The 20,430-nt window shown below is 37.4% G+C and overlaps 1 protein-coding gene across 1 annotated transcript in view; it reads left to right on the top strand.

Moving 5' to 3' along the window:
- Positions 1-20,430, top strand: part of LOC136026237 (uncharacterized) — an 82,644-nt gene that overhangs the window by 60,729 nt on the left and 1,485 nt on the right. The window contains exon 4 of the mRNA XM_065702591.1: positions 9,480-9,617. Within this exon, the coding sequence (XP_065558663.1) occupies positions 9,480-9,617 (138 nt within the window). The remainder of the gene's footprint in view (positions 1-9,479; positions 9,618-20,430) is intronic.

Genomic DNA, 20,430 nt, shown 5'->3' with positions numbered 1-20,430 from the left:
CAAACTTTGACCAGTGTTTACATATAGTAATGGTTATTGGGAAGTGTACAGACGTTTTCAGGGGGATTTTATTTTGTTTGGGGGTGGGGCTGAGGAGATGGGGCTATGCTGGAGGATCTTTCCTTGAAGGAATCTGTCATGGGGGAAGAAAAATTCAATGAAAAGGGCGCAGGATTTTCTAGCATTACTATAAGAAAACAATGAAAAATAAACATGAAAACTTTTTTCAAATGAAAGGAAGGAGTAGTATTGAAACTTAAAACGAACAGATATTCTTACGAATATGAGGGGTTCTAATAATACTGTAGCATAAAGAGCGAGGTATTTAGGAGGAGATAAATACCTCGCTCTTTATGCTAAAGTATTTTTAGTAATTTCAACTATTTATTCTACGGCCTTTCTGATTCAGGGGTCATTCTTAAAGAATTGGGACAAAACTTACGATTTAGTGTAAAGAGCGAGGTATTAACGAGGGTACAAACCCCCTCGTATACATAATAAAAATATAAGGTTATGAAAGTTTGTTACTTAAGTTAATTCTTAAGTTGCGTATATTTTTTACTAATAAAAACGTTCGTTAAAAATTAAAAGTTCTAGTTGCCTTTTTAAATAACCGAAAAATTGAAGGGCAACTAGGCCTCCTTCTCCACCCCTTATTTCTCAAAATCGTCTGATCAAAACTAAGAGAAAGCCATTTAGCCAAAAAAGAATTAATATACAAATTTCATTTTAATATTTATGTGCAGAGAGCCAAAACCAAACATGCATTAATTCAAAAACGTTCAGAAATTAAATAAAAAAAAAAAAAAAAATTTTTTTAGCTGAAAGTGAGGAGCGACATTAAAACTTAAAACGAACAGAAATTTCTCCGTATATGAAATGGGCAGTCCCCTCCGCAATCCCTCGCTCTTTACGCTAAGGTTTGACTCTTTGCCACAATTCTACTTTTTAAAACAATTAAAAGCTTTAGCGTAAAGAGCGAGGGATTGCGGAGGGGACAACCCATTTCATATACGGAGTAATTTCTGTTCGTTTTAAGTTTTAATGTCGCTCCTTACTTTCAGCTAAAAAAATTGGTTTTTTTTATTTAATATTAGTAAAGATGGCGGGCGTAATGAAGCTGTCAAAAGAAGAATAAAAAGAAGAATAGCAAAGTACGGTTTTTTTTTCACAGTTGAAAAAAGTTTTGAAAGGAACATAAGTCTGCGAACCATGATTAGAATATTGTAAGCTGTAATGACAACATCTGTCAATTATTGTTTTGAACCGTGCACGCTCCGAAAGATGGAGGATGATTTGCTAGATGTTTTACCGAGAAATTGTCTACGGACTGTTTTGGGTACCCAACTGACTGACCGTATCTCGAAGAGTAAGCTGTACGAAAAATATAGTTCAATCTTACTTTCTACAGCTCTAATGCGAGAAAGGATGAAATGGCTAGGACATGTTCTAAGTTTAAAAGATGACAGATTGCCAAAGATTGTCGGCCAACCGCCTTGGGCCAAATTAAGAGCAGGTCGTTCCCGGCTGGGGCTGGAGGATCTTGTAAGGAAATATTTAAGGAGAGTGGGAACTTCTTTAGAGGGTTTAAAGAGGGAGGCTTTGAATAGATTCATATGGAGAAGGAGCGTGCACGTCTGTGTTGGCTTCAGGCGACAGAGTGCTGCAGTGACTTAATAGCAGAAGTAGTAAATTCTAACAAAATTCTAATTTATTAAAAAAAAGTTCATTTATTAGCGAAATTTGAATTCAAAATGTCATTAAAAAAAACATTAAAATCAATTAAATTCGGTCTACTTACTTTTATTTTCAAAGAATGATGACGAAGATATGGGGAAAATGAAAATTTTGGATTTCCATTTCCAAATTTTCCAATTGCCAACTCTTCCTCTACTTTATTTTAATAAAAATAAAATTTGAAAAATTCCAAATTAGTTATAACCATATGAAATTTTGCACTCCTAAAATTTCTGAGCCAGGGACAAGTACCCCACTGCCCCCCTAAAATCACCTCTGTCCCTATCTCAAAATTTTGATTAGATGACTTGGGGAAAAGAGACTCGAAAAAGGGGGCTAGTTGCCCTCCAATTTTTTGGTCACTTAAAAAGAGCAATGTAACTTTAGATTTCTGATCGAATGAGCCCTCTTTCGATCTTAAAGGATCACTGTTTCAAGATGATTACCCTTGGGGAAAAAAAAACAAGCATCCGTGATCTTTCTTCTGGCCAGAAATGCTAAATTCCACATGTTTATATGCAGTAGCTTGAAACATCCACAGTAATGTTTTCTGTCATGCTGAATCCCATGGTGTGATTTTCATTAAGGTCACTTGACTTTTATCGGTGTTTTTCTTCCTTTTTGCAAAATTATGCCCTTAACTTTTGACTGGTTATATTTAACTTGATGGATTTTATATATTTCAAATCAGCATAAAAATTCAATTCCTTTGTCGTATCCGTTATTAGAAAACACTTTTTTTAGAGTTTTGGTCACTTCTGAGCCTCGTCAGTCCTTACTTACAGTTTATTACCATGAACTGTTTGATATTTTGAGTTTTGGAAAGCTGAGAGTACAAAAATTTTCCACTTCTAACAATTCTTACTAGTTATAAACTTAAAAAAGGCATGAACATTTGGAGCTGTTGTGGAAACAAAGAGAGATGAAAACATTTTAGGGAAAGATTGAAAGTTCAGGCCCCTAGCATACAGATCCCTCATTCATACTTTACGCTTTTTGTTTAAACAAAGGGAATGAGAAAATACTTGCATATTAGGCGCTTTTAGCCCCAGAAATTACTGTTCTTGGATTTAGGCTTCAAACTTTCGAAACAGAAATTTATGTTTCTTTTAGTTTGAACCAAAACAAACAATGAATTGACAAACTCGAATAACTTGATTTAAACGTTTTTCTGAAATACCAAAAGAAAATGAAAAAAAAAATGAAGCTATTTTTTTTTATCCAGGGATTATCACAAAACCAAGTCAAGCTCAAAATCGCTAAAATTTTGGCGGTGAATCGTGGTTTCTTAGCGTAGTATGAAAAAAAAAATTGGTCATAAATTACCATAATCAGCCTTAACAAAGACAGGCTCTCAACATAATTGTAGAAAGCACAAAACTCGTAAAACAACATATAACTGAAAAAATAACGCCCGGTAGGGGATGTATCGGGCTTAATCCTTAGCTTCAGGATTAAAAGCCCCACGTTTTACCAACAGACCTAGTGGAGCTGGTAATTCTATTTAATTTATTGATAGTTGTAGCACCATAATTGCGTAACTTACAGCCTTTCCCCAGGGACTGCGGAGAGTCATTTCATCTCCAAAAGCATAGTTATTGGACTTTCCAACTATGCTGAATCAAATGGCTATCAAAAAATGTTTATCAGATGTTTTTGAAGAATAAATGGGTGTGGGAGAGGGGTTGTAGTTTTAAAATAATATTGCAACAAATACAAAAATGGGTGGTCTTGTAATATTCATCACCATCAGGGCTTCTATCTTGAGAAGTAAAAAGTGAACATACTCTGATACTTTACAATATTTTACTTGAAATATGGCCAGCATCTGAAGCAAACTAAGACTATTTCAAAAATGGTTCTCAATGCTTCGGTATCAGACACAGCTCAGGATCAGAAGATCAGATCAGGATCAGACACTGCTCAGGATCAGGATCAGAAGGCTTCCAACTTAGATACACAGTTCTGCTCTTATTAATTGAATTTAAACCATTGATAATGCACAAGCGTTAGGCTCCTCTACAATTACTTCAAGAATTTCTTTGGAAACGAGTCCCTGTAATGATTCGACAAGATCCAATTCGTTGCTGATATTGAACAAGAACCAACGATCACAAATGATTTATAGATTAACTCTACAAAAGACTCATGAGCATTGGCTCCCCAAGTATGTGGTCTAGCTTTGACGGTTTTATATTTTAGGTAGTTTTGTTGAACTTTCGCAGACTCACTTGCCAACAATAGAAAAATTTACCTATAATTGAATACAGGGTAGAATCCAAATTATAAATAGGATTTTATTCCCCTTTAGCATTAGTGTTGCCAAACAGATATATATTATGCTACAAATTACACAGTAATGAAGCGCTGGTTACCCAAAGAAAGTTTTCTGGTCGGTAGGAAACAAAATTCTCCAATGATTATCCAATGCTTTTTAAAATTATGTTAGATTTAAAAAAGAATCATAATTCATTGTACTCTAAAATTTGAAATTATATTTGGCCACAAACATAGAAGGTGATACCACAATTTTACTGCTATTCCTCAAAAAGGATTAAGTTTCTTTCAATAACATTCAATGCAATTGAAATCCAATATGAGTTGGAATGTTCCCATTTTTTCCCATTTCAAGTTTTTACAAGTTTATGATTCTTTTTGACATCGAGAATTCTAAATCGAGAATTCCTGGATGAGTACGTAATTTTTGTACGAAATGGTTAAGGTACATTACGTATAATATGCATAAAAAACTACCCATTTACGCAGGGTTAACGACAAAGTCATCATAATCAATGCTCAATCATCACAATCATTACGAGAAAACATTTCGAGACTTTAAAATATCGAAAGGAGATTCAAGTTCTAAAAAAGCGTGAAAGCCTCGCTAGGAAATGCTTATCGACATTTTATTCCATCATTACTGCTTGTACGTTGATATTTCTATTAATTAACACAACATTAAACATACATGTTTGTGTTGCTCTCTCTGTGGAGCTCTATGTGGAGCTTGATCCTACCTTGCAATGCTTATGTTACGGACAAAATTTCTCCGTTAGATTTCTCGACCTATCATCTTAAAGTGGGAAAAGTTTTACGACGTAGTTTGAAATAACTATTTCCTATAGCACCATCTTTGTTGTCATAACATTAAGAAATGTACTGGGAACAAGCAGAAGAGGGGAAGGAACCTCCCGCAAGCAACGTATTATACCCGCCGGTACCGCAAATTGCGGGGAATAGTTGAGGGGGTCCTTACACTTCCCTTGTTCCTAGGTTCCTTCATTACTGGCTTGGATTGACGAATGTGCACTCTTGACAAGAGAAGTCGTATTTAATTTTTCCAGTGTAAAATCGGTTTGTGATGGGTGATAACCTAGTGCGTAATGCAGTACTGAACTTTATCTCAAGGGCTATGATAGCAGGTGTGAAAACAAATGTTTTTACAAGGCAAGGACACGAGTTTTTCAGCCGTAAAGCGATTTTAGAAGCGAAGAAAATTATATATCGCAAGTCGGACTTAGGGGAACGTGTAATAAAACATGTAAAGGACGAGGAAAACTTGATGGACATTGCGAAGATGTTCGCTCGCTGTGCCAAAGAAAAGAGACAGCTTCCTCAGTTCGTTATTTTTTAGCCCCAAGAAGTTTCCGCCTGCAATGAAGAGATCGTTGCTTGTGTAGTGTCGACCGTCAACGAGATGAATCGCAAGTTCAATGGCCTGCTTGGCCGTTTGAACCAGAAACCATTACCGTGGCTTGAAGGCAATCCTGTTGCTGCTCAAGCAAATGAGTCTACCCCTTCTTCTCCGTCTTACTCAGTAATCTTGAAAAAGCCTCTTCCTACCGTTGTTACCGCAGAGGAAAGGAAAAACTTCCTGTCGAATATTTGTGGTGATGCTTTGAATGATGACGATTTAGAACTCCGTCAAGGAAAGTACGAAAGGGAAGTACGAAAATGCTTGCCAGTGAAACACTGGCAAGCGTTAAAAATCCCACTTTCATCAGTATGATCAAGTTTGTCCCAGCTCATATTAATGGTGACGCGCTTAAGGGAATTATACCGAATTGTGAAAAAGCTGATCAATGTGGCAAAACCAGATCCTTCAAATTATACTTCTCATCCGCCAGCGTCTGAACCACGCCATGAAAAACCCTCCTAAAATTGAATTGGAGTGGTACCCCATGGAGGAATTTATCTTTCTTCCAAAGCGCTATTTTAACTGCCAGAATTTGGGTCATATTTATGCTACCTGTTATAGCCAGCAAGTTTGATCTCGATGCAGAGAAGGAGGTCACGGCTCTAGCCCCGACCAGTCCTGTGGAAACTTTTTAGCATGCGCCCTCTCCAAATCAAAACACAAAACTTGCCATTCCTTCAAGTGCCCAACAATAATAAAAATCGTCAGTGAGCTGAAGTGGCCTAATGTCTAATAGCCCAGCCTGTGTCAAAATTACGTCATGGAACATGAACGGAGGAGTCCCCAACAAACTTGCCATAATTCAAAAATACTGTTCAGACTGTGATATTATGTTTATACATGAACATATGCTCTCTCCTCACAACATTTCTAAAGTTCTCACACGAATTTACTTTTTACTTCGAGCCCACAAAAACACGGTCTTTCGGACGCCCCTCCGGTGGCTTGGCGATTATTTGCCACCCGTATATCAAAAGTAAGGTGTTATTTACGCATGATCACTTCTTGGCTATATCTGCCGGTAGCATCGCATTCTTCAACGTATATATTCCTACAAACTACCATGATAATAAATCGGAGCGAAAGTTTATGAACGCAATTCGCGAACTAGCGAAGTGCCTGAAGTCTGTGACCCAGAAAGATTTGCAATGTGTAGTCATTGCAATGTGTAGTTCAACTGCAACCTGCTTGACAGAACGTGCGTCCGTAGTCAGCTTCTATACGGCGTCTTTAATGACAAATTTATCATCCTCCCAAAAGACAGTGATTACTCCTTCGTTCACAAGTCTGGGTCCGTTTCAAACATTGACCACACGGGCTGCTCTAATAGTATTAATGGAAGTGCAACTATTCTAAAAGACGCTGTCTTCGCTGATCACTTACCCCTACTAGCATCTCTAAGCATAAAACCAGCTCTGCGTCCACCCAACCCAAGGAAAGTCGTAAGTAAATGGGATAAAGTTAATACTACTTTGTATCATCAGGTGCTGAGCTCACTTCTTGTAAAGATACGAATTCCCTTCCATTTAATCCAAGTGAATTCGAATTTTGATCCCCGCAGATGCGAGAGTACTCATCAATATATTCTGTGCCGAGATTACTCACTCGCTCCTCTTAGATGAAAAAAGCAGCTCCTACTAGAAAATTTAGAATGAAAACAGAAATTCCCAAATTCTCGCAAAATCTGGTTCTAGTTAAATGTTGCAACGATGCTAAGTTTTGGTTTAGAATCTGACCAGATTGTGATAGACCCAAATCAAGTCCTGTTAGCTCCGTCCGTTTATGGACAAAACGAAAATTTTACAAGCAACCTGAAAGCTCATTGTACCAAATTGAAAGAAGAGTACTCCTCCAGAATTGTAAGTGACCCAAAACTAATCTGGAAGGCCCGGTTGAGCGAACCAGCCGCCGGAAAACCCCATGATTTGATTAGCGAAAAAGATTGGGAATTGTACTTTTCCAACAAATTCAGTGCCCCCGACCCACATACGTTTAATCCCTTCGCAAACCAGCTAAAATCGGTATTATCCAACCAGTGTGTTCCTGATTTTGTCGTTACTTACGGAAGCGTAAAAGATGCTATTTAAAAGCTGAAGAAGAAACATTCCAGTGGTGTAGACAAACTGTACGCGCTAAATCTGCTACACGGTACCACTATGCTTATTGGGTATCTGAAGCTGCTGTTCCAGATTATTTTCACCACTGGTATAGTACCTGAATCTTTTTGTGTCGGTTTACTTTCGTCCATCCTTAACAAAGGGAAACCAACAGATCAATGCTCTTCGTACAGGCCAATCACTGTTGCTCCAGTGCTCTGTTAAGTTCTAGAGCTCTTAGTCACAAAAGAAATTCAATATTCGTGCCGAATACTTGACCACCAGTTCGGTTTCCGACTATTCTAGCAGATTCTCATGAATCTGGTGACCTTAAAGTGATCGGTGCTTTTGATGTGAGTAGAGCGTTTGATTCTTCGATTCACGCTCAGGCCCTTTTAGCTGCTTACCAGGAAGGTGTAAACCTCCGTGTCACTAGCGTACTGTACGATATGTATTGCCGTTTAAAAGTGCGTATAAAGATAGGTAACAGCATCAAATCAGTGGTTGTTCCAGTAAAGAAAGTTGTCCGCCAGGGTTCATTATTATCCCCAAGTTTGTACAATAACAGCGTTTCAAATGCCCAGGCATGCGTCAATGTTTCATGTATCTCCAAGAATATAAATGTGTCTCTACTTACATACGCGGACGATCTATTAAATTTAAGTCGGTCTGTTAGGGGTCTGCAATCGGATTTCTCGATCCTACGTGATGAATACCGAAAAATCGGCCTCGCTTTCAATACTTCTAAATCTTCAATTCTTTTTTTCAACGATAATTCTTCTCAGCTGAACACTTCCTGCTGGGTAGCGAGTCAATGCCATTTCATTTCACATCGTGTATCTGGGTCTGCCTATAGGCCGTAACCTTAACAAAACTCGTCTACTGCTTGTCAAACAAGTCGAGAAAAAACTCCGCACCACGTATGGGTCTATCGTCACCAGAAGACTCCCCCTATGTCGAAAGTATCTCGCGAATATGTATAATGCTGTCGCACCACCACATATTCTATATATCGCACCATTTTGGAATATATTACCTGACACCCAAAAACGCAAGCTCCGGTCCCTTTATTTTAGGTTCGCAAAGTTCCTGCTGCGATGCCCCTTGTGGACGAGAAATACTTATATGATAGATAAACACAGGATTACAGACCCCAGTATCACGGTAAACCGGTTGATTTCTAATTTCCAGGCAAATTGGAACCACCCCTGGCTTAAATTTTCTACAGTTCTTGATTGTGTATTTTTTCACGTTGTGTTTTAAATTTCTCTCCGTTTTTCTTCTCTTTTTTCTTTATTTTTTTCCTTGTACTCCGTTTTGTTCCATGTGAAATGTACAGGCAATAAATATTTTACTTACTTACTTACTTACTTACTTACTAGTTTAATTCTGATGCCTACACTTCCCTATGATGAAGAGACACAAAATGCCTTGAGTGAGCCTTCAAAGACTTGAATAGATTCTGAGACCACACTGACAGTTGCTGAAAACAAAGAAAAAGTAGAAATGATTAATTCAACCAAAGGAGGGGGATTTTCAGCCCGTGGAAAAAAAGACAAAGCAAACATTTCGAGAGTAATCACTGGGCAAAGAACTCTAAGGAATCTAATTTTTGAATCTTGTTTCATTTGTTTGGTCAGTTTTTTCGTCAGTTACCTCTATGATTTTGACTAGTTTATTTCTAAGGATTAGTTTTTGCTTTATAACACACTTTTTTCCTTATTTCTTTTTAATCGCTAAAAACAGCTTGTCGAGGTTTTTGCCAAAATATCTGCTCTTTCTTTTTGTTTTTTCCCTTAGCTAAGAACCACCCTTGTATGGTTTTCTTTATTCTTTTTTTTTCGTTTTTGTCGAACGTGTAAAAATGTGTGAATCCACCATCAATGTACGACCTCAACTTTGCTGTTTGCCAATAAAACGTCCAAGTCATTGAAATTATTTACTTTCAGACTTTCGACGAACGGAAATTAGTCTTGCAGCCATTAGCCTTTTTGTGATGTTTCTGGCAGTTTGTTTTTCTATTTACACTTTCCGTAATCCAAGATACACTTTTAAACGTCTCGCTGGGGCAGTGAATTTAATCACAGGTGAGTCATCTACTATCACAAGACAGAATAGTTCGCTTAAAGTAACCAAGGACAATAGGATAAAAGCATTATTAGCCCCTTTGACCAATCTTATGTCTATTCAAAATTGAAACCCGCAATTATCTATGGTTTCATTTTGGTTTCTTTAAAATTCCATGGTTTTTAGGGCAATACGACTTTTTTTCACTTTTGTCACGTTGGATCGTGAAAATAAATGAGCAAAAATAATTTTTTTTTTAAATTTGAACACGCTTTTGGTTCATAAAAATTCGAACATTAATAATTTTTTGATTCCCTTAGGCAATTGTAAATTTGAAGGCATGCTACCACTTCTTAAGCTGTTTGATGCCATTTTTATAGCATAGTTTTTGCAGATTTTTAATCATGGTTCTTTTTTAGCGCCCCCCACTACCAAAAATTACATAACTGCTTATGTAGCTCTTATTAATTCCAAATTAGGTTCTTTATTTTTCCTTATTTTTTCAGATATATATTGATTGTGCAAATTTTCACCTAATCAGTTTTAACAATCAGATTTAATATTCACTGTTCTTGGTACTTAAAATAAATCTCAAAGTGGCTTGTTAACAAAAAGTTCGTTGCAAATGTCTTTCAAACTTTCAAATGTATTGCTGGCGCAGATAATTTACTCACAGATACGTACTTTATTATCGTAATGGAATAAACAAATGTCAAACTAACCGGTTAAAAAACAAGCATTGCAAATTTTTTGGCAGTAAAGGACAAAAAGTAAATGAACTCAGTTGAAAGCTGACATTTTAAACTTCTCGATTGTCAAAATATTCACAGGTCATGCGAAACAGAAAAAGTTGGAATTCCGTAAAACATTTAGACACGTGGATTTCTTTTCGGATCTTTTTTTAAGTCAAGTAACATCAAGATTAATTAAATATTAAACTTCAAGTAAAGAGAGATATTGAACATGTACACAAATGGACTTACTCATAATAGCTTTCTTATATTGCCATTCTGTAACATAAGTTACTGAACGTAAGAATGCCAAATGGTGTTTAATTGGTCATAAGAAAACAATTCGCAGATCACAATCAAGTTTATACTCTTACAGACCTAAATATTTTTAGCACCTTAGGTTTTTTTTCGCATTGTTTTTATGGCACTTAGTATTAACCAAGTGACATAGCAATCGCAAATTCTGTCGGTCCGTCGGTCTGTCGGTCCGGGACTGTCGGGACCGGGTCATATTAAATTAGAAATAGTCGTTTTCCCGATTTGACCAGCTGGGGGGGGGGAGTGGGGGCCCGTTAATTCTGAAAAATTAGAAAAAAATGAAGTATTTTTAACTTACGAACAGGTTATCGGATCCCAATGAAATTTGATATTTAGAAGGATATTGTGTCTCAAAGCTCTTATTTTAAATCCCGACTGGATCTGGTCATATTGGGGGGAGTTTGGGGTGGGGGAACCTAAAATCATGGAAAACGCTTAGATAGGAGGGATCGGGATGAAACGTGGTGGGAAAAATAAGCAGAAGTCTTATATACGTGATTTACATAATTGGAATGGATCCGCTCTATTGGGGGGGGGGGGGTAATTCTGAAAAATAAGAAAAAATTACATATTTTTAACTTACGAAGGAGTGATCGGATCTTCATGAAACTTCATACTTAGAAGGACCTCGTAACTCAGATCTCTTATTTTAAATCTCAACCGTATCAAGCGTAATTGGGGGGGGGGTCAGTTGGGGGGGGGGCGGAAATCTTAGAAAATACTTAAAGCGGTGAGATCAGGATGAAACTGGATGGGAAGAATAGAAACCTGTCTAAGATGCGTGACTGACATAACCGAATCGGATCTGCTCTCTTTGGTGGAGTCGGGGGGGGGGGGGGGTAATTTTGAAAATTGATGTATTTGTAACTTACGAAAGGGTGACCAAATCTTAATGAAATTTGATCTTTAGAAGGATCTTGTGCTTTAAAGCTCTAATTTTAAATTCCGACCAGATCATTTGACATTGGGGGGAGTTGGAGGGGGAAACCGGAATTCTTGGAAAACGTGAAAATGGGGTATTTTTATCTTATGAATAGGTGATCGGATCTTAATGAAATTTGATATTTAGAAGGAATTCATGTCTCATAGCTCTTATTTCAAATCCCGACCAGATCTTTTGACATTGGGGGAGTTGGAGGGGGAAATCTTGGAAAACACTTGGATTGGAGGAATCGGGATGAAGCTTGGTGGATAGAATAAGCAAATGTCCTTGATGCGTGATTGACAGAATCGTACTGGATTCGCTCTCTTTGGGTAAGTTGGGGGGAGGGGTTCAGTGATTTGGCGAGTTTGGTGCTTCTGGACGTGCTAGGACGATGAAAATTGACAGGCGTGTCAGGGAGCTGCACAATTTGACTTGATAAAGTCGTTTTCCCAGATTCGACCATCTGGGGGGCTAAAGGGAGAGGAAAAATAAGAAAAAATTAGGTATTTATAACTTACGAGTGAGTGATCGATTCTTAATGAATTTTGATATTTAGAAGGACATCGTGACTCAGAGCTCTTTTTTAAAATCTTGACCGGCATTAAGCTTCTTATTTTCCTTTTTAAATCAATCTATTGATTCACAGAATTTTGTTAGAGCTCATACCATATGATCTCTTGGTTCTTAGCTCTTCTTGCCTCGTCACAAGTGCCATATGAGCTCTTAGCTCTTGTTGTTTTAAGTCAATTAGCTTGAAGATTAGATATATATCAAACTTTTTACCTCAACAAAGAGCAATATTAAACATAAACGTCAAATATCACGTCAAACATTAAAATATCAATTTCACCATAACCGCTTTTTCACATTTCCGTCCCGTAGCAAAAGGTACTTTAGTACCTTTAAAGAGTTTAAAGGGACTTTAAACTCTTTTTTCGCATGCTGACCAATAGCTTGCGTAGCGCAGGTACCGACCACCTGATTCTCTGTCTTCGGCTGGAAGTGCAATACGTGGCTGGGGGCAAACCTTCCGATACTTTTCGTGTTTTCCAACCAGATTTTGCCAGATACCCATTTAGAGCCGGGCCGAATCTTGAGTCCATTGCTGACTTTTGTTTCAAACCGAATAACCAGCAAAACCAGGACTCGAATCCCTGTTCTCACGGACAAAGGAGTCAAATGTAGCGCGCTAACCACTCGGCTAGGACCGCTCATTTAAAGCACCAAGGACGACGAATAAAAAATAATACTTTATGATCCCCCCCTCCCTGAACCCATCCAAGCTCAGATCATAAGTGAAAACTGAGATTTGCCAGGATTTTTCTTCTAATTACTTTAAAATCTGAAGTTCTGGGGGCAGTACCATATTTTCATCAGTGTAGTCACTTTCAACCCTGAACATAAATAAGTTAGGCCAAGTACTTAAATAGAGCAGTACCCTATTTATCTCAGTGTTGCCACTTTGAACAGTGAAAACAAATAGATACAGCTAACAAATTCAATTTGACAACACTTTACGTTCATAATAGTTCAAACATTAACAATATGATAATTCTCAGAGACAATTCCACATTCGCAGGAAAACTAAAATTTCTTAAACTGTTTGATACCATATATTTTTGCTGATTTTTATCCCCATTTCTTTTTTTACTCCGTTTCAGTTACACAAAGACTGAGTAACTGCATATGGAGGTCATTTTCAATAACAATTGAACTCCCATTTTTCCTAAATTTTTAAGATATGCATGGTTCAACGTAACAATTCAAAATCAGACTTGATTTTCACTTTCCTTGGTACTTCAATGAAAGAATTAAAATGGCATGTGATTGGTCATCTAAAAACGATCCATCAATCAGATTCGGGAATGTGCCCCAACAGACCTTAAATTTCATAGGACCTTAGCTTTTTTTTTTTTTAATCGAGTATCACCAAAGAGCGATAATTAACTTAAAAGTACGTAATTTCAATATACTAGTTTTTCACATTACTTTTTCAAAAACTAGAAGAGCCACAATTCCGCTTAGATTTTGAAAAACAAATTTTGTCCCTTCCCCCTAAATTTTCGAGAATTAATACCACTGAAACTTACTAATTGTAGCTACATTTTAATTCTCAAAAAAGGTTAATAGAATCACTGAAAAAGAAGGGATGATAAAGAACCAGACAAATTTCTCTTAAAAAAAAGGCATTACTTCACAAGTTCTATAATTCTTTAGAACCCCTTGAACCCTGGGACATCTCAAATTCAAAGTTGCCTGTTAGTAGTGCTAAGAAAATTACTTATATTTGTTTCATTTTGAAATTCTAATTCCAATTTCTTTGTGAGAGATCAGTCGCAAATCGAAGTGCCAAAAAACTGTAAATTAAAATAAATTTCTTCTCAAGAATGACTTCGATCTCCTTCAATTAGAAAATACTACATCTGATAGTTTGTGAAGCTTGAAAACAAGCCACAAAAGACCTTCTGTTTTTTACATTCCTAGCAAAAACTGGCATTTTGAAATTTCAAAAAATAATAGAAAAAGGCCTACCGAGACACTTCATTAGCAGAAAACTACTTAATATTAAGGCTAATGCAAAATTTCAGGCTAAGTATGTATTTTAAGTCTTCCCACGAAGAAAAACTGAATCTCTTTCTTAGCAACTTAGAACGGGCAGAAATAAGCATGGCTCCCCTCTCCTCAATCTCTCACTTTTTGCACTAAAGTTGCACAGTGCTCCAGAGATACTTTTTATTCAAATTTAACGACCATATACTGTGTTTTCTTTACCTTTTACTGTGTTTTGTAACGAAATACGAAATAAATACGTTTCTTTGAAGCCGATATGTGGTTCAACGATTTGAGCAGTCGTTATTAAAAAATCAGTTCAAAAGGTCAATCTTCAGCATAAGGAGCGGGGAGTTGAAGAGGTTGCAGCCATCCTTATATACGGTATAATTTCTGTTCGTTTTAATATTGCTCTCGATTTTCATTTGAAAAACCTGTTTTTTTTATTATTTAATTTCTGATTGTGTTTAACGTTATACCTAGGCTGGCCCTAAATAGAAGGAGGGATACCACCACAACGAACATGGTTCCTTAAACAAAAAGTCATCTTTTGTACAGTAATACTTTGAGAAAAAGAGTTCATTTAGTGTATTAACTTTTCGATACAAGGCATACTTATAAAGTCATGAAGACTAGTATAATTTGTTTTTGTATGTGTTTTAACTAAAACTTTGTTTTTTAGAGTCTGGGTTTGTATTGATAAGGGCTGCTCTTTGCTTACTTGTCGCTACGAGGTGATTGATCCAAGGCTCTCCAAAAACTGAAAGAACTTCTACTCCCTCATTTCACCCTATTTGTCCACTCGAGCTGAAATTTCGTCTGAAAATGCATGGAGAATAATAATTGCCCCTGAAAAGTAAAACACTACGGTCGTTGTTTCCATGGTTTCCAATACAAATTCTTCGAATCTGCCCATTGACGGTACCCATAATCCCTCCTCCCCACTTTTCCACCTTTTTTGCTAGTAAGGATGTGAACATAAACTTTTATGTTGCCCAGACAAAAAAATTGTCAGCCAAAGAGTCGCCGTCACCACATAGTACCTATATTACAAACGTAGTCTTAAAAAATTCTTGGAACAAAGGGGATTATATATTAATATCTCTACCATTCTTTTTATATTTATCTGAAGGCTCAAGGAGAATTAGGAGCTTGGGTCATAAAATGCACTTTTGGAGGTTTAAGCACACTCAACCCATCTTTGCAAAAACTCACTACCACCGGCCCTCCTTTAAAATGGCTCATGTGCAATTCTATATCACTGAACATAATTGTACCATACCTCAAAAGAATCAAATCCTGAAGTCAGTCGTCCGAGACCTGGTGTCACTGGTTATTTGGTTTGAAACGGGGTTAATGGTGTGACTCAGTAAGCTCAGCCGGAGTCGACCCACCCGTAAATGGGTACATGGAGAATCATGGGGGGAAAACACAGGAAGAGTCAGATGATTTGCCACCAGCCGTATTGCACTCCCGGCCAAAGGCATTAAATCCTGAGATCGGTACCTGCGCAACGTCAGCATATAAAAAAGTTTTTTGAATTTTCAAAAGAACCAAATTAGTTAAATGAAGCTGTATAATAAATGTCTGTTTATTTTGGCATAAAGAGCTGTTTACTTTTTAGAAACTTAGTTCATCTTTAGGGACGAACCGCGAGGCATAATAGCCTTTGTGACTGGAAAGTTCATTATATACTTCTTTGGTAGCTATAAATCAATGGACTATCTCAGAATTATCAGTCTTATGGCTTTTTGGCACCATAGGGCGAAAATTGCTGAAAGCCCCACAAATAGCAGACACCACTTTGCTATGACACAGTATTTTCCTGCTACTTTTTAAAGGCCACTCGAACTTTTAATTATCGTTCAAATGGGCATTTTAACAATATTTTAAAGCCCTTGGTTCGATAGGATCACCTCTGCTAGAACATTTTCTACTGACATATTTTTGACCTTTCAAACAGTTCGTGATAACGAACTGTAGGCAAGGAGCTACTCCATCAAGTAGCAACCGAAGCTTCAACAATTAACACAGCACGAAAAACATAAAGAAAAAAAAATGAGCTTCTAAGCAAGAAAATGCTAAATAAAAATGATAATTTAGAATTTTCCTAAACATATTCAATGACATTGATTATATCGGTTTTTAACAAGGTCCCTGTTAAGAAATGTTTGATCCTCTTGGAAATAAGTTCCTGTGGGCGGCTCTGGTTTGGAAGCTTTATTTTAAACAGCAAGTAGAAAAATAGGAATTTTTATGGCACTTGGTATTAACCAAGTGACATTTAGCAATCGCAAATTATGTCGGTCTGTCTGTCGGTTTTGCTACTTTAGGCACCTCCAGGTAAGCTAGGACGATGAAATTTGGCAGGCGTATCAGGGACCGGACCAAATTAAATTAGAAATAGTCGTTTTCCCGATATGACCATCTGGGGGGGGGAGTGGGGGGCCGGTTAATTCGGAAAAAATAGAAAAATGAAGTATTTTTAACTTAAGAACGGTTGATCAGATCCTAATGAAATTTGATGTTTGGAAGGATATCGTGTCTCAGAGCTATTATTGCAAATCCCAACCGGATCTGGTGACACTGGGGAGGAGTTGGGAGGGGGAAACCTAAAATCTTGGAAAACACTTAGAGTGAAGGGATCGGGATGAAACTTGGTGGGAAAAATAAGCACAAGTCCTAGATACATGATTGACCTAACCGGAACGGATCCGCTCTCTTTGGAGTAGTTGGGGGGGGGGGGGGTTAATTCTGAGAAATTAGAAAAAATGAGGTATTTTTAACTTACGAACGGTTGATCAGATCTTAATGAAATTTGATGTTTGGAAGGACATCGTGTCTCAGAGCTATTATTTAAAATCCCGACCGGATCTGGTGACATATGGGGTTGGGGACGCTAGCTAGGACGATGAAATTTGGCAGGCGTATCAGGGACCGGACCAAATTAAATTAGAAATAGTCGTTTTCCCGATATGACCATCTGGGGGGGGAGTGGGGGGCCGGTTAATTCGGAAAAAATAGAAAAATGAAGTATTTTTAACGGTTGATCAGATCCTAATGAAATTTGATGTTTGGAAGGATATCGTGTCTCAGAGCTATTATTGCAAATCCCAACCGGATCTGGTGACACTGGGGAGGAGTTGGGAGGGGGAAACCTAAAATCTTGGAAAACACTTAGAGTGAAGGGATCGGGATGAAACTTGGTGGGAAAAATAAGCGCAAGTCCTAGATACGTGATTGACCTAACCAGAACGGATTGGGGTAGTTGGGGGAGGGGGGGTTGGTTAATTCTGAAAAATTAGAAAAAATGAGTTATTTTTAACTTACGAACGGGTGATCAGATCTCAATGAAATTTGATATTTAGAAGGATATCGTGTCTCAAAGCTCTTATTTTAAATCCCGACCGGATCTGGTGACATTGGGGGGAGTTTGGGGGGGGGCTAAAATCATGAAAAACGCTTAGATTGGAGGGATCGGGATGAAACTTGGTGGGAAAAATAAGTAGAAATCTTAGATACGTGATTGATATAATTGGAACGGATCCGTTCTATTGAGGGGGGGGGGAGGGTTAATTCAGAAAAATTAAAAAATGACGTATTCTTAACTTACGAAGAAGTGAACGGATCTTCATGAAACTTCATATTTAGAAGGACCTCGTAACTCAGATCTCTTATTTTAAATCTCAGCTGGATCTAGCGTCATTGGGGGGGGGGAGGGTGGAAATCTTATAAAATACTTAAAGAGGAGAGATCAGGATGAAACTGAATGGGAAAAATAAAAACCTGTTTAAGATACGTGACTGACATAACCAGACCTGATTTGCCCTCTTTGGTGGAGTTGGGAGGGGGGGGGGGTAATTCGGAAAAATGAGGTATTTGTAACTTACGAACGGGTCACCAGATCTTAATGAAATTTTATATTTAGAAGGATCTTGTGCTTTAAAGCTCTAATTTTAAATTCCGACCAGATCCTGTGGCATTGGGGGGAGTTGGAGGGGGAAACTGGAATTCTTGGAAAACGTGAAAATTGGGGTATTTTTATCTTACGAATAAGAGATCGGATCTTAATGAAACTTGATATATATATAGAAGGATCTTATGTCTCAGATGCTTCATTTTTGACTCGAATTGGAACCGGGGACATAGGGGGTTAGAGGAGAGATACAGAAATCTTGGAAACTGCTTAGAGTGGGGAGATCGGGATGAAACTTGATGGGAAGAATAAGCACAAGTTCTAGATACGTGATTGACATAATTGGAACAGATCCGTTCTCTTTGGAGGAGCTGGGGGGGGTGTTAATTTGGAAAAATTAGAAAAATTGAGGTATTTTTAACTCAAGAACGGGTGACCGGATCTTAGTGAAATTTGATATTAAGAAAGAATTCATGTCGCAGAGCTCTTATTTCAAATTCCGACCAGATCTGTTGACATTGGGGGAGTTGGAGGGGGAAATCTTGGAAAACGCTTGGAGTGGAGGAATCGGGATGAAGCTTGATGGAGCAAATGTCCTTGATACGTGATTGACGTAACCGTACTGGATTCGCTCTCTTTGGGGGGAGGGGTTCAGTGATTTGGCGAGTTTGGTGCTTCTGGACGTGCTAGGAGGATGAAAATTGTTAGGCGTGTCAGGGAGCTGCACAAATTGACGTGATAAAGTCGTTTTCCCACATTCAACCATCTGGGGGGCTAAAGGGAGAGAAAAAATTAGAAAAAAAATGAGGTATTTATAACTTACGAGTGAATGATCGGATCTTAATGAATTTTGATATTTAGAAGGACATCGTCACTCAGAGCTCTTATTTTAATCCTGACCGGCATTAGGCGTCTGATTTTCCTTTTAAATCAATCTATTGATTCTTAGAATTTTGTTAGAGCTCATACCATATGAGCTCTTGGCTCTTCTTGCCTCGTCACAAGTGCCATATGAGCTCTTAGCTCTTGTTTTTTATATAAGACAGTGGAGCGCTAGTTTAAATAAATATTTCGACCCTATATCCAAGGGCTATCCTTAGCAAAATAAATGAAGAAAAAACAAGCATAAAAGAACTCACATTGAAATACAATCTTTGAAGCTAAAACTTTATGATGGAAAGGCGGTGTGGTCTTCGTCTCTATTTAAGCCTTATTTCTTGATGTTTACCGTGTTTCCTGTTGATTATCTCGGATATGAGGTAGGCAGCCAGTTCTTCATCTCCTTGCTCTTTATTTAAGTCTTTCGATGCTTTAAAAAAATTTCTTGTGCATGAAATTACTTCTGGTCGTTTTAATGTTAATCCTTACTTTCAGCAGGAATTTTTTATTTATTTAAAGGTCCAATCTGGTTTCCCTCCGCTTCAGACATCCATGGAATTTTTATAAGTATCCCTTATAAAAAGAACTTTCCTTTTTAACTGAAAACCATAAAAACATTAGCCCATAAAACATTGGAGAGAAACCACAGCTTTAGCGACTGACCCATAGTTGTTTGACAGTATGATTTTGAATTTTGGTCTTTAGCGCTCGATTAAAGGCTTTTTCACGACTGTCGTTGAGGCTTGTTATGACGAAACTTTGGGCTTCTGGTCCCATCACCTCCTCTAAAATCTTAAGATTTCTACGATCTCTTTTTATTTCTCATCAATCCTTTTTTTTTGTCAAAAGTGTTTCTCTTGCCACATTTTTCTCGCCAATTCAAATATGTTTCGTAAAATACCTGGTTAAGACTCAGAAACCAATTTTGAATCTTTTGTTCTTCGCTTATGTTGAACTGGAAACTCGTTCAAAATTTAGAAGAATTTCTGTGCAAAGCACGTGACTCCTTTGTTTGTTTTTAAGCTGCTAATTTTTATTCAAGACGGTAAGAAAATAAACTCAAAATTCTAATTTTAGCTGCAACTATCTTCGTCCTTATCGAAGTCATCGACGCTGCTGTAACCTTTGAGAAATTTTTAAGCCTCTAATTCTTATTCAAGACGATATGAAAATAAACACAAAATTCTAATTTTAGCTGCAACTATCATCGTTTTTATCTAAGTCATCGACGATGCTGTAACCTTTGAGAAACTTTTAAGCTGCTAGTTTTTATTCAAGACGATATAAAAATAAACTCAACGTTCTAATTTTAGCTGCAATTATCTTCTTCCTGATAGAAGTCATCGACGCTGCTGTAACCTTTGATAAACTTTTAAGCTGCTAATTTTTATTCAAGACGATATGAAAATAAACTCAAAATTCTAATTTTAGCTGCAACTATCATCGTTTTTATCTAAGTCATCGACGATGCTGTAACCTTTGAGCAACTTTTAAGCTGCTAATTTTTATTCAAG

The sequence above is a fragment of the Artemia franciscana genome, chromosome 1, assembly GCF_032884065.1.
Source record: "Artemia franciscana chromosome 1, ASM3288406v1, whole genome shotgun sequence".
NCBI lineage: Eukaryota > Metazoa > Arthropoda > Branchiopoda > Anostraca > Artemiidae > Artemia > Artemia franciscana.
Note: the sequence above shows the minus strand (reverse complement) of the source record. Positions and strands in the feature narration are given on the sequence as shown.